General features: G+C 44.1%; 1 protein-coding gene across 1 annotated transcript; it reads left to right on the forward strand.

The window, feature by feature from the left end:
- The first annotated feature begins 3,498 nt into the window (after positions 1-3,498).
- Exo5 (exonuclease 5) lies at positions 3,499-7,673 on the forward strand. Its single transcript, XM_052717919.1, has 2 exons — positions 3,499-4,009; positions 6,180-7,673. The coding sequence occupies exon 2, from the start codon at positions 6,200-6,202 to the stop codon at positions 7,319-7,321; it is 1,122 nt and encodes a 373-aa protein (XP_052573879.1). The 5' UTR covers positions 3,499-4,009; positions 6,180-6,199; the 3' UTR covers positions 7,322-7,673.
- Positions 7,674-15,524: the final 7,851 nt, after the last annotated feature.

Here is a 15,524-nt window from a genome sequence, read left to right on the forward strand (position 1 = left end):
ACTGCTGCTCAAAATCCTGAATGCTTAACCAGCCAAATGCTTAACCAGCCAAATGCCTAACCAGCTAAATGCTGCTAGTTTCTGGTCCTCACACCTTATAAACATTTCTGCTTTCTACCACCACTCCCTGGGATTAAAGGCTGCTTTCTGGGATTAAAGGCGTGAGTCACCATGCCTGGCTGTTTCCAATGCAGCCTTGAACTCACAGAGATCCAGAGGGATTTCTGTCTCTGGAATGCTAGGATTAAAGGCGTGTGCTAACATTTTCTAGCCTAAGTATCTTGTGGCTTTTCTGTTCTCTGACCCCAGATAAGTTTATTAAGGTACACAATATTTTGGGGAACGCAATACCACCACATTTCCTCTCTTTTTGTCTAAAATTAAAAAAGGCTTATAACTAATACAAGAAAAACTATCCAATAAGTATATACAATATATACAGCCAAAAATTACATTAATGATGCTAGTCCATTAACATTTGACAGATTCAGATAAAAACTCCATTATATATATTAACAATGTCCAGTCCAGTAACATCTGATAAACTCAGACCAAAAATTTTCATTACTTATCTTATTTAAAACAAGTAGTTCCTTTTTAAAAGTAGATTCCATAATCTCCCTTTTTATCTTATCATATCCATATTCTCTCTTTTTTCTTTCCATAATACATTCAGTAGTCTACCTTTTGTGATTTTTATATCTTCCCCTTTTTCTTCAGTGTAGATTCGGTGATCTACCTATCTATATCCTATTATTTATCTTTTTTCTCAGAGTAGATTCAATGATCTATCTCATCTTATTCTCTTTTTCTTTTTGCTTTCTAGGGGTGAAGATATCTTTAGGGAATCTTGAAGAGAAAATTTTTGGGTTAATTGTCAAGTCCTGTATCATTTGTCCAGTCTCTGCATAAAAAGAAAGTTCAGGGCTTGTCACAAGTCCTTGCTCAAGTAGTCTGTCAGGCTGGATCATCTCAGCTAGTCATCTCGAAATTGTCCTGACCAGTTTGTAGTCCAAAGCAGATCTTTCCGTGGTGTTAATCAGCCTAATGGCTTTACCATAGTCCATGTGGAATCATCATTGTGGAGTCCTGTCATCTTTTTGAAGATTTCAAAGTCACTGTTAGACGTGGTCATGGTTCCCTGCAGACTTTTTTTTTTTTCCTCCTCTGTGGTTTGGAGTAATCACAGTCTGATAAATGTCTGTCTCTCGGAACCATGAACATTCTTCCCTAGAACAGAAAATCTTCACAGCAATTTCTCCCCACCATTTGTTTTGCCAAACTTTTCCAAACTGACCTTTGCCGATGCTTTCTTGTAACACGATGGTCCTGGCAATTCTTCTCTGAACAAGCAGCAGTAAGCCCTTTGTCCCAGGTAGCAGCATCACCACAGTCACCAGCAGGATGAGACGTAGCCAGCAACATGGAGCAGCAGCCACTGCCTCCATGGACCCACTGCTATTTGTCGTTCAGCCTGGGGCGAAGCTTCTCCCAAGCCTCATAGGCCGGCCTCAAACTTGGGATCCTCCTACCGGCCAAGTGTAGCTTGGGCCTGAGCTGGGGCCCACAAGACCACAGACAAGCAGCTTTTTTGTGAATTCATACCACGAACGTTGGGCGCCAGATGTAGCAGGAATCTTAGAGAGTCTTATTAATAAAATCAAACCTGAGGCCAGTTATTGGGGTCAATGCTGGTAGATCAGAGACAGAACAAGCCACAGCTATCTCACCTTGCCAATTCCTCAGCTGGTCTTGTTTCCTCAGACTGGAAGCTTCTGTGTCCTCATCCCAAAAAGGTCATCTTATCTAAGTGCAGAACCATTGGTACTATTTCCACTCAAACACATTTTGACTTTGCCATAAAGATTTTGTGGTCCCCAAATACCCAGTCATATTACTGGATTTTCTTGGGGCCTTATGCTGAGCTCTGGTAGCATTATCAGGCTAAGCTTGGCCACTAACCTTCTGTATCCCCTTAAAGAAAGAAGCAGAGAAGCCTGGTGGTGGTGGTACATGCCTTTAATCCCAGCACTTGGGAGGCAGAGGCAGGTGGATCTCTGTGAGTTTGAGGCCAGCCTGGTCTACAGAGTGAGTTCCAGGACAGCCAGGGCTGTTACACAGAAAAAAAACCAAAGAGGGAGGGGGGCATGCATTGAGACCACTTTGGAAAGAGGAACAGAGGTCTAATGATTCCCAAGACCATCTTTGGGGGGTCCTAACATGTGGTTTACGTTTATTTGTTTTTGGTTTTGGAGACAGGGTTTCTTGTGTGGCCCTGGCTGTAATCCCGTGCTGGGATTAAAGGTGTGTGACACCATGCCCGGCCGGCTAAGTTTAGGTTTAAAGAGGCCAAGAGAGATGCACAACTAAGCTGTTGCGGTCCTGCCCATGCGGTCCTATCTCCGCTTCAGCGGTTCCCTTCCTCCAGCACGGGATTCTGGGAAATTAATGTCTCTGGATCCACTCTTCAACAGTGCCAAAGGGGGAGGCTTCCCTCTTTGCCCCTGCCACCCTGAGTGAAGTCTTGTTGGCTTTCGCCCCCACCTGTGCGATTTCCTCTTTTTCTGCCCAAGTTCTTTGGCATCCATTGGTCCACAGATCAGAGAATGATACAATACACTTTATATATATATAAAACCCTGGATTTCTAAACCCTTAAATTCTTGACTGAATGTATGAACCAAAAGGCCAGACCTTATCTTTTTGGAGTTTACACTCAAGTCTAAAAGCCCAGTGCTGAGGTTTTAGGTGTGGGTCCCCAATGGGCTGGAAAGTATTTCTCAAAAATAGAAACAACTGGGCCTGGAGGGATGGCTCAGAGGATAAGAGCACTAGCTGCTCTTGCAGAGGAACTGAGTTAGTTTCCCTGTGCCCACGTGGCTCTCAAACCTTCTCTAACTCTAGTAGTTCCAGGAGATCCGACCCCCCTCTTCTGGCTTCTAAGGGCACCAGGCAGGCACGTAGTGCACATACCTGCAGGCAAAACATCCATACACATAAAATAAGAACAAACAAACAAACAAAAATCTTAAGAAAGAAAGAATCTGGGCATAATAGGGGCACAATGCCTGTACTCCCAGCACCGATAAAACAGAGGCAGGAGTATCCCAACTGGAGGATGAAAAACCCAAGGGCCCTGACAACAGGAGCGCCAGCGTCTTTGAAGCTTGAGTTCGTTTCCTTCAGCTGGGAAAGCTGGTGCCAGATGCTAAGAGCCGGATTCGGGGTCCAAGGGTGTCAGAATCCAGCTGCACTGGGAACAGCGAGGTGACCGCCAAGACCTTCCTCTCACCCGGCTGGCGGGCACAAGAGACCGGACAGTGACAGCTAGATCCTTCTGGGCTAAAAGACTCTAGACACGGCGGCAGATGCAGGGGTAGCAGGTTTTAAATACCCGCTCATCTCTAGTCTCCAGAGACCGGAAAGGGAGTGGGGGGGTGGCGGCTCTGGAAAGGGGCGGTCCTCGAACCGCCGCCAGGAATTCTGGGACTGTGGTGGTGGTGAGTGGCAGTCCCGTTCGGGCCCGCCCCCGGCGCAAGCTGCCTGATAGGTATTTTGAGCCCGGCCCGATCGCGTCCTGGCGCGTGGGCTCAGTACACTTGAGGGTGCGTGGGGCACACCAGGGGGCACGGGGGCTGAGTGGAAAGCACACGCGTGGAAGGCCTGGAACGAGTCCGGACGCAGTGGACAAAGGCAGTGGCGGGAAGCCGGAACCCATCGGCCAGGCAGGGCCTCCGACCTCGGGCTGCGGCTGGGAACCTGGGGTCGGAAAGTGAGCGCCAAGTGCAGGGGTTGCATTAAGTAGCCCCTTCTGGGGAATGGGAAGAAGTTATGGAGACCTTGCCGGGAGAAGCCAGGGCTAGGAGGACTTATGGTAGGCAGCTCTTCCTGCAGTGTATCTCAAGTAGAAACACCGTAATATGAGGGAATCGTCAGGTCCATCTTCCCTCGCTTTGCCACTTTAATGGTGCGCCCTTCCCTGTGAGGAGGGAAATCAGCTAAGGCCCAGGTGAGTACGAGCTCCTGCTCTCCCAAAGTTACCATTTTTTACCCCCAGAGCGAGTAGATACATAGATTCATCACTTCCTTTGAAAGAGGAAGGAAAGCTACATTTGTGTGTACTGTGTTTCAGCGGAGTAGGCGTAGAAGGATTAGTTTACCAATTCTACATTTTAAAGATGGGCCGATGTGCCAGTGGCATCGGAATTTTTATTTTGGCGGGGGTGGGGGTGTGGGGGTGGTTTTTCGAGACAGGGTTTCTCTGTGTAACAGCCCTAGCTGTCCTGGAACTCACTCTGTAGACCAGGCTGGCTTCAAACTCAAAGAGATCCGCCTGCCTCTGCCTTTCGAGTGCTGGGATTAAAGGGGTGCGCCACCACCTCACGAGCATCAGAAATTTTTTTTAAAGATATTCTTTTCTCAGTCTTTTCTCATCCCTCATCCCCCTACCTGTTTTTATTTTATGTGTATGAATGTTTTGCCTGCATGTATGTAAGTGTACTTACTACCTGTGTGCCCAGGGAAACCAGAAGAGGGTGTTGGATCCTCTGGAACTGGAGTTACAGACAGTTGTGAACTGTCATGTGGGTTCTGGGAATTGAACTCCTGTCCTCTGGAAGAGCAGCCAATGCTCTTAACCACTGAGTCATCTCTCCAGCCCCCAGAAAAAATTTTAATGTGCCCAGGATTATTCAAGAAACAAGTAGCACCCTAGCAAATTCTACTGGATTTTTCAGGATTAGATTCAAAATCTGTGGACTCTTGATACTGATCTTGATACTGATCTGGTATTTTCTGATCATCTCATTCTTTTTCACCTAATAATTTTTAGCTATACCTATGCACTTTTTAAACATATATGTTCACATATATTTAATATTGATATTAATAGGTATTTATGTATCTTTTAAAGAAGTATTCCAGGAGGGTGCATGCTGTTAATATCAGCAAAGGTAGAGGCAGTGGATATCTGAGTTTGAGTCCAATCTGGTCTACAGAGTGAGTTCTAGGACAGCCAGGAATATGAATCCTGTCTCGAGCCCCCCCTCCCCCTCAAAAAGAAGTCAGAAGTCTTTTTAAAAAGTGTATAAAATGAGGCATTTTATGGATGCTCTAGTAGCTTTATAATTAATCTATGGTCTATCTGAAAATGCTGGTCCAGGCATTAAGATGATGTTGACAAGTCATCACATGTCAACAGTACATTTTGTCATCTTCCTTTCTGAATTTTTTTTTTTTTTCAACATGAGAATCTCTAGGCTAGCCGGGTGGTGGTGACGCACACCTTTAATCCCAGCACTTGGGAGGCAGAGGCAGGTGGATCTCTGTGAGTTCGAGGCCAGCCTAAAATAGTGGCAAGCACCAGTGTAGGGCTAACACAAGTTTGTATAAAGAAGGTAATTTATAAGGTCATAGGGTAATTTTTTTTCATTTTTGCTATTGTTTTGAGATACGGGCTAATGTAGCCCAAGCAGGACAGCTTGGGCTGTGTAGCTTGTCTATGTAGTTGCGAGACCTTGAACTCTGATGCCTCCTACTTCCACCTCCTACGTGCAGGGAATACAGGCAGGCCCTGCCACTCATGGCTAGTAAGTGTACTTTACAATTCACTAAGAACTTTTTCTCATCATTAATAAATCTCAAGACCTATAGTCATTAAAGATGGTAAAATAATATTCTAAATCTGTAGAGTTTTGAAGTAAAATAAGCCAACCTCAATGAAACCAAGGCCAGGAAAAGTAAGATTTGCCTAAAGTCATCCACAATATGTTAGTGACTGATGCATGAATAAAACAAAAGTAGTTCTATTCTCAAAAAAATTCTGCTGGGCTATGGTTATAACTTCGTGGCATGACTTACTTACCCTGTGGAATGACCAGGATTCTCTCCAGAAGTGAAAACAAAAAGTAGACATGGATGGATGGATGATAAATACAAAGACTCATTTTATAAAGTGTACCTGTGTGTAACTCTTAGGAACTATTAATTAGTCATAAGTAAATTGGCGTTTTAGTGCTGGGGTTGTAGTTTAGCAGTAGAGCACTTGTCTACCACGCATTAAGGCCCCGGATTCACTTCCCAGTACTGCAACCAGTGGATGAATCAGTCAGCCAGTACCATGATTCTTTTAGTTTCACGGGAATTTTCAAGTTTTTGACGATGTTTGGTACATTATATAGGTCCCGTCTAGAATTGTACCATGGCTGAAACTGGGGAAGAGGAGACCGCATCAGCAGAAGCCTCGGGGTTCTCGGACTTGAGTGACTCGGAGTTGGTAGAGTTTCTGGACCTGGAAGAAGCCAAAGAATCAACTGTTTCATTTAGCGAGCCCGGCCCTTCTTCTGAACTCCCTGGGAAGGATGGCAAACCTGTAAGCTTGCAGAACTGGAAACATGGGTTGGATGTCTTGTCACCCATGGAGAGATTCCACTTGAAATATTTATATGTCACTGACCTGTGTTCTCAGAACTGGTGCGAACTGCAAATGGTGTATGGAAAGGAACTCCCTGGTTTTCTGACACCTGAGAAGGCAGCTGCTTTGGACAGTGGTGCTAGCATCCACCTAGCAAAAGAACTAGAACTTCATGATCTTGTGACTGTCCCCATCACCACTAAAGAAGATGCCTGGGCAATTAAGTTCCTGAACATCCTATCAATGATTCCTACCCTCCAGTCAGAAGGGCGCATCAGAGAGTTTCCTGTGTTTGGGGAAGTGGAGGGAGTATTTCTTGTTGGAGTGATCGATGAGCTGCACTATACATCCAAGGGGGAACTGGAGCTGGCTGAACTCAAGACGCGAAGGCGCCCAGTGCTCCCTCTGTCGGCTCAGAAAAGGAAAGACTGTTTTCAAGTTAGCCTATACAAATACATCTTTGATGCCATGGTACGAGGGAAGGTGACTCCTGCAAGCCTAATCCACCATACAAAATTGTGTCTAGACAAGCCACTGGGGCCTTCAGTGCTGAGGCATGCCCAACAAGGAGGCTTCTCTGTGAAGTCTTTGGGTGACCTCATGGAACTGGTTTTCTTGTCTCTTACACTGTCTGATCTCCCTGCTATTGATACCCTAAAACTCGAGTATATCCATCAAGAGACTGCCACTGTGTTGGGCACAGAGATTGTAGCCTTTGAAGAGAAAGAAGTGAAGAGCAAGGTGCAGCATTATGTGGCCTACTGGACGGGCCGCCGAGATCCTCAAGGCGTTGATGTGGAAGAGGCATGGAAGTGTCGGACCTGTGACTATGTAGACATCTGTGAGTGGAGGAGGGGCCGTGGAGCGCTGAGCTCTTCATTGGATTCCAAAGCCAAGGAGTTGAAATGACCGGAAGGCATGCTTTCAGAAATGTTGATCATTTCTGATTTAATATACATGTGTAAAAGGACCAGTCTCTCAGCTCAGCTTTTGTGGATAAGGTTTTTATTTTTATGCCTGTGACCTTCAATAACATTCCAACCCAGGGCTAAGGATCGGGAAAGAATGGAGAGATTTGGGGTTATAGTGACCTTGGAGCTTTGAGAAGAATTGCAAAGAAGACAGATGTGCATTGTGTCTGCAGCAAGGTATCCCTCACTAATCACTGTTTTCTCAAAAATTATTTGAGTTCTGATACTTTTTATTTATTTTTTTTTACATTTTTCATAATAAAAATGAAATGCTCTCTAGAACTGTTGAATTGATGTTTGTGTGTTTGCTAATCTCAGTCCTTTAAAGACTAGTATATATAATTGTATAGTAGCACAATCCATAAAGTTCATGCATAAACATTTTAGAAATAGAGCTAATAGAATAAGCAGACCAAAAATTTAAAATAAGCATAATAAATATTCTCAAAGAGATGATGCAAGAAGTCATAGAAGTGAAAATATTAGATGAAAAATATATATGAAGTAACAGTATTCACACATTATATAATCCAGCACGACCACTCCTGGGCATATGTCAAGGGAAATTCATATATATGCAATAGGAAATATGAAAAAAATACTTTCACAAATACAAAAACCTAGAAACTATCCTGATGCCCATCATCAGGTGATTAGAGTTATATAACAACCAAAACATGATCCACAATGACATGTAACAATATCCATGAATCTTAGCAACGCATTAGGTGAAAGGGTAAGTCCAAAAAGATTACATGCAGCAGGACATCCTTTTTCATAAAGCAGAAAACAAACATTTAAAGGAAAATGTAATGGGAGAGTTAGATTATAGCTTGTCTCTTTAAGATACTAGTCACTGTGAGACCAGATTTCACAGCCTGAAGACTTGAGGCCTCATCCCCTCCTAGGGTTGACAGGCCACTGCTGGAAGGATTAAAACACAGAGTGGGGAGAGCAAACCCTACCTAGCTAGACAAAGGAGAACTAGCTATGCTTTCCCTAATGTTAAATTATGCTCTAGCTCCAGATGAATTCAAACTACATAGTCTCCATAGCAAAGACATATATTACTTTATAGCCCTCACCCACTAGGAAAATAGTATAAACATAAGTTCTGTCTTTGTTCCCCGGAAATGCACACCCTCCTTCCTGTCTGCTGACAATCCAAGTCCCCAAGTGGCTGGAATAAAGAACCTGCTTTCACCTGGAATGTGCTTATCACCTGTCTATAAAACCAGCTCTTTCTCCATTGTCTATCTAACAGACACATTTTCAGGGTACCAGAAAGCAGAGGAACCATTAAACATCACCAAAGAAGCAGGAGAACCAAACTGAATGGCTATCACCTGGAAATCAAGGACATGATAGAGACAATGTTGGAGAATTTGTAAAAGTTGATGGATGATACGCGTGCGTGTGTTCAATTCCTCGTACCTACATAGTGGAAAGAGAATCAAATGTCCTCTGATCTCCACACACATTGTATTAATGTAATTAAAGAAAAGATTAACCATTACAGTAGGAGATAAAATAGGTAAGCTTGGGTCTGGGGAAATGGTTCGTTTGGTCAGGTGCCAGCTATGAAGCATGAGAACCTGAGTGCAATCCTAGCATGCATTTAAAAGTGGATGCAGTGGGTCGGAGACTGACTAGTACCGAGTGGGTAGAGACAGGCTGATCCCTGAAACTTATTGGTCAATCAGTCTACCTAATTGGCAAGCAAATTGACAGTACATGTCTCGGCCAGAGAGATGGTCAGTGGATAATAGCAGTGAAAAGTGTTTTCTACTCTTGGGAAACACCTAGGTTTGGTTCCCAAAACCACGTGGTGCTCACAGCTTGTAACACCAATTCCAGGGGATCCCATGCGTTCTTTTTACCTCCAACGGCTTCTGCACACACGTGATGTACATATATATCCTCAAGAACACACAAAATAAAGTTTGTCTCCAACACAAAGCAATCCACAGCACCTGAAACTGTCAATTGTAAAATACTTTCAGTAAAAATTTCCCACATGTGGTGGTACAAGTTTGAGGCCAGCCTGGGCTACATAATGAGCACCAGGTTAGCCAGGGCTATAGTGTGAGATCTTGTCATCAAACAAACAAAAAGTAAAGTAAAACATGAAGAGGGCTAGTGAGCTGGCTCAGCAGGTAAAGGTCATTGCCTCACAAACCTGATGACCTGAGTTCAGTCCCTGGGACCCACAGAAAGGTAGAAGGAGCCCACTCCATAAAGTTGCCCTCTGGAGGTGGGCGGTGGTGGCGCATGGGAGGCAGAGTCAGGCAGCTCTCTGTGAGTTCGAGGTCAGCCTGGGCTACAGAGTTCCAGGAAAGGCACAAAGCTACACAGAGAAACCCTGTCTCAAAAACCAAAACAAAAAAAGTTGCCCTCTGGCCTCCACACACATCATGGCATGTGCTTACATACCCCCCACATACACCAATAATATTTTTTTTTAAAGATTTATGGTAATTGAACTCAGGACCTCTGAAAGAGCTGCCAGTACTCTTAACCTCTGAGCCATTTCTCCAGTCCAATTTTTTTTTAAAATGTGCATTGGTGTTTGTCCACATGTATGTTTTTGTGAGGGTACCAGAACCCCTGGAACTGGAACTGGAGTTGTGAGTCATAGTTTCGTTATCTATCCTGGACTGAATGCTTTGAACCCAAGATCTTCTTGCCTCAGCCCCCTGAGGTCTTCTGTGCCACCAGGCCTGACTTTTGAAATCAGTTTCTCCATTACTCTTTGTGTTAGCTAGGGTTTCTTTTTTTTTTTTTTTTTTTTTGGTTTTTTGAGACAGGGTTTCTCTGTGTAGCTTTGCGCCTTTCCTGGGACTCACTTGGTAGCTCAGGCTGGCCTCGAACTCACAGAGATCCGCCTGGCTCTGCCTCCCGAGTGCTGGGATTAAAGGCGTGCGCCACCACCGCCCGGCTAGCTAGGGTTTCTATTGCTGTGATAAAACTCCACCATCAAAGCAACTTGGGGAGGAAAGGGTTTATTTAATTCTATACTTTGTAGTTCATCATCCAAGGAAGTAAGAACAGGAACTCAAGGCCCAAGCCTGGAAGCAGGAACGGAAGCCGAGGCCATGGAGAAGTGCTGTTTACTGGCTTGTTTCCCATAGCTTGCTCAGCCTGCTTTCTTATAACCCAAGAACACCTCTTCAGGGGTGACACAGCCCACAGGGAGCTGGGGGCCCCCACATCATCATCAGTTAAGAAAATGCACACAGGCTTGTCTATAGGCAAGTATACCAACATATTCTCAATGGAAAGTCCTTTTACCCCAAATGACTCTAACTTGTGTCAAGTTGACATTAAACTGGCCAGCATAGTCTTGTATTATAGCATGCCTCAGTTATAGAATTCTAAATCCACATTTATTTTTCCTCAGCAATTCCTTAGCCTCTGGTGCTGATATTATACCTGGGAGTTGTGAGTATAGCTCAGTTGTGCTAGAAGTCCTGAGTTCAATCCCCGACACACACACACACACACACACACACACACACACACACACACACACACACAGAGAGAGAGAGAGAGAGAGAGAGAGAGAGAGAGAGAGAGAGAGAGAGAGAGAGGCTGTTAATAGCCTTGTATTTTTTTTTCTTAAGACTTTTTTTTTCCGGAGCTGAGGATCGAACCCAGGGCCTTGCACTTGCTAGGCAAGCGTTCTACCACTGAGCTAAATCCCCAACCCGCCTTGTATTTTCTTTTTTTAATTTTACTTAATGTGTGTTTGTGAGTGTATGTCATGTGTGTACCTGCAGAGACCAAAAGAAGGCAATGGATCCTGAAGCTGGAGTTACAGGCAGTTGTGAGCTGCCAGAGGTGTGTGCTGGAAACCAAACTCAGGTCCTCTGTAAGAGCACTAGTTTCTCTTAACTACTACAGCCATTCCTGCAGGTCCTTACTGTTATTTTGATACACCCTGTCTTTTCTGTATGACTGCCATCTTTGAAGAGATTTTGCAAAATTTTCAAAAGCAGAAGTTTCCTGCCATTTCACAAATGTCATCTATGATGATTTGATTTATATTTTTCTTTTTCTTTTTCTTTTTTTTTGAGACAGAGTTTCTCTATATAGTTCTTTTTCTTTTTTTTGAGACAGAGTTTCTCTATATAGTTCTGGCTGTCCTGGAACTTGCTATGTAGCCCAGGGTAGCCTTGAGTTCACAAAGATCCACCTGCCTCTGCCTCCTGAGACAGGGATTAAAGTTGTGCACCACCACTGCCCAGCTATTTATATTTTTCTTTTTCTTTCTTTCTTTCGTTTTTGTTTTTGTTTTGTTTTGTTTTTCGAGACAGGGTTTCTCTGTGTGGCTTTGGAGCCTGTCCTGGAACTCCCTCTGTAGACCATGCTGGCCTCAAACTCACAGAGATTGGCCTGCCTCTGCCTCCTGAGTGCTGGGATCAAAGGCGTGTGCCACTACCACCTGGCCTACTTATATTTTTCTTGATCAAGATACATTATACTTTTTCCTATATACTACTTTAAATTTTTTTATTATATCTTATGACATTTATCATTTGTTCTTAGCTTCTGGAATCACATGGTTAAGGATTATTTATTTTAGTTTCTCTTATTTTCTCTTTCTTTCTGGGGGAGGAAAGGGGTTGAGACAGTCTTACACATAGCTAAGGCTTCAAACGAGCTGTGCAGTCCAAGCTGGCCTTGTGATCTTTCTGCTTCAGACCCCTAAGTGCTGGGCTCCTGGTGAGTGTCACCACACCAGCTCCTTCATCTCTCTTCTCTCTCTCCTCCCCTTCCCCGTTCTCTGACACAGGGTCTCACTGTACAGCTCAGGTTGACCTGAGACTCTCTATGTAGACCAAGCTGGCCTCGATCTCACAGAGATCAGCCTCCCTAGTGCTGAGATTAAAGGTGAGTGTCACCATGCCTGGCTTCTGTGAATTGCATTTCCCCTGAAGGCTTTGGCAGCATCCTTCCAGAATACTCTTGTATAATATTAGAGGGACCAGCCTTAATATTATACATCCCAGGGGCTCAGGAGAGAGAACTACTAATGGCGAGGACTGTTTTTGGAAAATAGAATCTCAGCACACCGAGCTCTATAGTCCACTTGCTTTAATTCCTCTGGCATAACATCCTATATACACAGCTTCAGTTCTGTTCTCATGCCTAGCTCCTTTCTTGCCTGATTTCTCTCTATATTCATCTACTGCCCCCTCTAAGTTCTATCTTAATTCTCTCGTCTTAATTCTGCCTCATCTAGGTCCTTTTCACCTTGTTCTTACCCAGCTAGGACTTCCCCATCTGATTCTTCCTCATCTTCCATCTTGTCCACATGTACTCTCTGGTCAAAATCCTCCTCATCCCTCTCCATTCTCCATCTCTCTGTTCTCCTGTGCCCTGGGAGTCCTGGTATATATACACTTACAAGCAGTATTGCCTTGGCAGTGCAAAGCCAGGCTTCCAGGGTCAAATGGAGGGGTGATAAGAATCACATAGAGGGGCAGTAATTGTAATTATCATTTGCAACCCAAAAGGGAAGTGACTAATGGGGAAATGGAATTAACTCAAGGCTAAATTCCGGTAATATCTAAGAAGAGGGATCTTAGGTGCTCCACTATAGTCTTAAATGTGATTGGTAGAAAATGTTAAGAATCTCTAAGTTGCTAGGTCAATGGGAGAAAATAAAACTGCCTTCTTTTTTCCTGTGTCTCCTATCTGTCCAAGCTATCTGCCATTTTTCTGCAGGGTGGGGGTAGGTGTGCTCGGTCTCTAGGCAACCTGTGCACAGCTAGATGCCTCTGGTGATAGTTAAAGGGAGATCTGGAACTAGAGGTAAGGTTTGGAAAAGGAGAAAGTTAAGCTTAATTGGCACATCTGCCAGAACTTCTCAAATAGGTAACCTGGACGCTTAAGTCTGTTCTTAGAGAGTACAGAGGTATCTCTGATCAGGTACTTTCCTCCATCTTGATGGACCTGGCCAGATGCTGCCAATGATGATAATAGTTACAGGGAGGCTTGAACTGCAGTTCTGGTTGTGCATAGCTGTCAGTGCACAAGGTTATCTAAATATTCCTTTAGTAGAGGGAAAATGGTGCTCAATAAATGATGGAAAAGCCACAATAGCACACAAGAAATTCATAGCATGAAACAGCTGATAATCAAAAGCCAAATATCATCAAGGCTCCTTGAGCCTCAGCTTGACCTCTGGAAGGGCCTTGGCTTCTTCCAGGTATTAGTTTTGTCATAACCAGCTGAAATCCTACTTTGTATAATTTTGTGGCTTGCAGCAGAATCCAGTTTTGTCATTGTGATGGTTTGAACCCCCCCACCATCCCCCAGAAAGGCTCATAGATTTGAATGCTTGATCACCTGGGAGTAGCACTGTTTAAAAGGATTAGGAGATGTGGCCTTCTTGGAGTGGGTGTGGCCTTGTTGGAGGACATGTCACGAGGGGGGGGCGTATAGGTGGAGGGGAGCTTTGAAGTTTCAAGAGCCCAATCCAGACCCAGTGGCTCTCAACTACTTCTCCAGCACCATGTCTGCCTATATGTTGCCATGCTTCCCGCCATGATAATGGATTAAACCTCTGAAACTGTAAGCCAGCCTCAATTAAATGCTTTCCCTTATAAGAGTTGCCGTGATCATGGTGTCTCTTCACAGCAATAGAACACTGACTAAGATAATCATATATATCAAAAGCTTTTATTCCAAACAAAGGTTGGGTGGAGCGTTTAAGCCAAGTGTGGTGCACACTTATAATCCCAGCAACTGGGAGGTAGAGGCAGGAGGATCAGAAGTTCAATGCCTGCCCTGACTACATGGAGAGTTTGAGGCCAGCCTGAGCTTCAAGAGACAGACAAAAAATATGACACAAAAATCTATAAAATAGTTATGCCATTTAACTCAGAAAATTTGTGTAAAATAATCTGCATTAAACAAACAATTAGATTAATTACAGATAAAAAAGTACACATTAACATGTAATTTGTATTATTTTTAAAGTAGCCAGGTAGTAGTGGCACACACCTTTAATCCCAGCACTCAGGAGGCAGAAGCAGGGGGATCTCTGTGAGTTCAAGGCCAGCCTGGTCTACAGAGTGAGTTCCAGGACAGCCAGGGCTACACAAAGAAATCCTGTCTCAAAGAAAAAAAAAGGAAAATTATTGTTGGGGAATATTATTTTAAGGTGTGTTACTTTGTTTAACTCTGTGAAGTTGTGTTACTGTGCCTGTCTGAAACACCTGATGGTCTAATAAAGAACTGAACAGCCAATAGCAAGGCAGGAGAAAGGATAAGGAGGGGCTGGCAGGCAGAGAGAATTAATAGAAGGAGAAATCTGGGAAGAGAAAAGGAAGAAGTAGCCAGAGAAGGAGGAGAGACCAGGGGCCAGGGGCCAGCCGCCAGTCGCCAGCTGCCAGTCACCAGCTGCCAGTCACCCAGCCACCCAGCCACCCAGCTATCCAGCGACACAACAAGCATGGAGTAAGAAACAAAGAAGGTATACAGGAATAGAGAAAGATAAAAGCCCAGAGGTATTAAGATCAATCCACATGAGTCTATTTAATGGGTAATAGGGATTTATTAAGATATAAATTGAGAGCTGGGCAGTGGTGGCGCACGCCTTTAATCCCAGCACTCAGGAGGCAGATGCAGGCCAGTCTCTGTAAGTTTGAGGTCAGCCTGGTCTACAAAGTGAGTTCCAGGACAGGCTCCAAAGCTACACAGAGAAACCCTGTCTTGAAAAACCTATATATATATATATATTGAGGAAATACACTCACAAATACAGAACCATGTAAACACGGGAGCAAATCCACCTGGCAGTCAATCACACCAGGAAGCAGGCAGCAGGGACAAGGGGCTCATGATCTTTTAAGAGGTCAAGTACAATGGCAAGAAGCACCGCCTCCTTCGGGTCCTACAGCCCAAGGTCACGGGCAGAGCAAATACCACTACACAGAGGCAAAAGGAAAACAGAATAATTTAAGTTAAGGAAAGCTGACTAGAGATAAGCCAAGCTAAGGCCAAGCATTTATAAATAAGAATAAGCCTCCGTGCATGATTTATTTGGGAACTGGGTGGCAGGCCCCCCAAAGAGTAAAGAGCCAAAAAGACAACAACAACAAATTATTATTTTACAGGAACAGAGAAATATT

This window comes from Peromyscus californicus, unplaced genomic scaffold (assembly GCF_007827085.1).
Source record: "Peromyscus californicus insignis strain IS unplaced genomic scaffold, ASM782708v3 Scaffold_5__1_contigs__length_169319896, whole genome shotgun sequence".
Lineage (NCBI taxonomy): Eukaryota > Metazoa > Chordata > Mammalia > Rodentia > Cricetidae > Peromyscus > Peromyscus californicus.

Excerpts from the sequence above, each read along its gene's own strand:
- Exo5 (XM_052717919.1), top strand. The coding sequence starts at position 6,200 with ATGGCTGAAACTGGGGAAGAGGAGACCGCATCAGCAGAAGCCTCGGGG.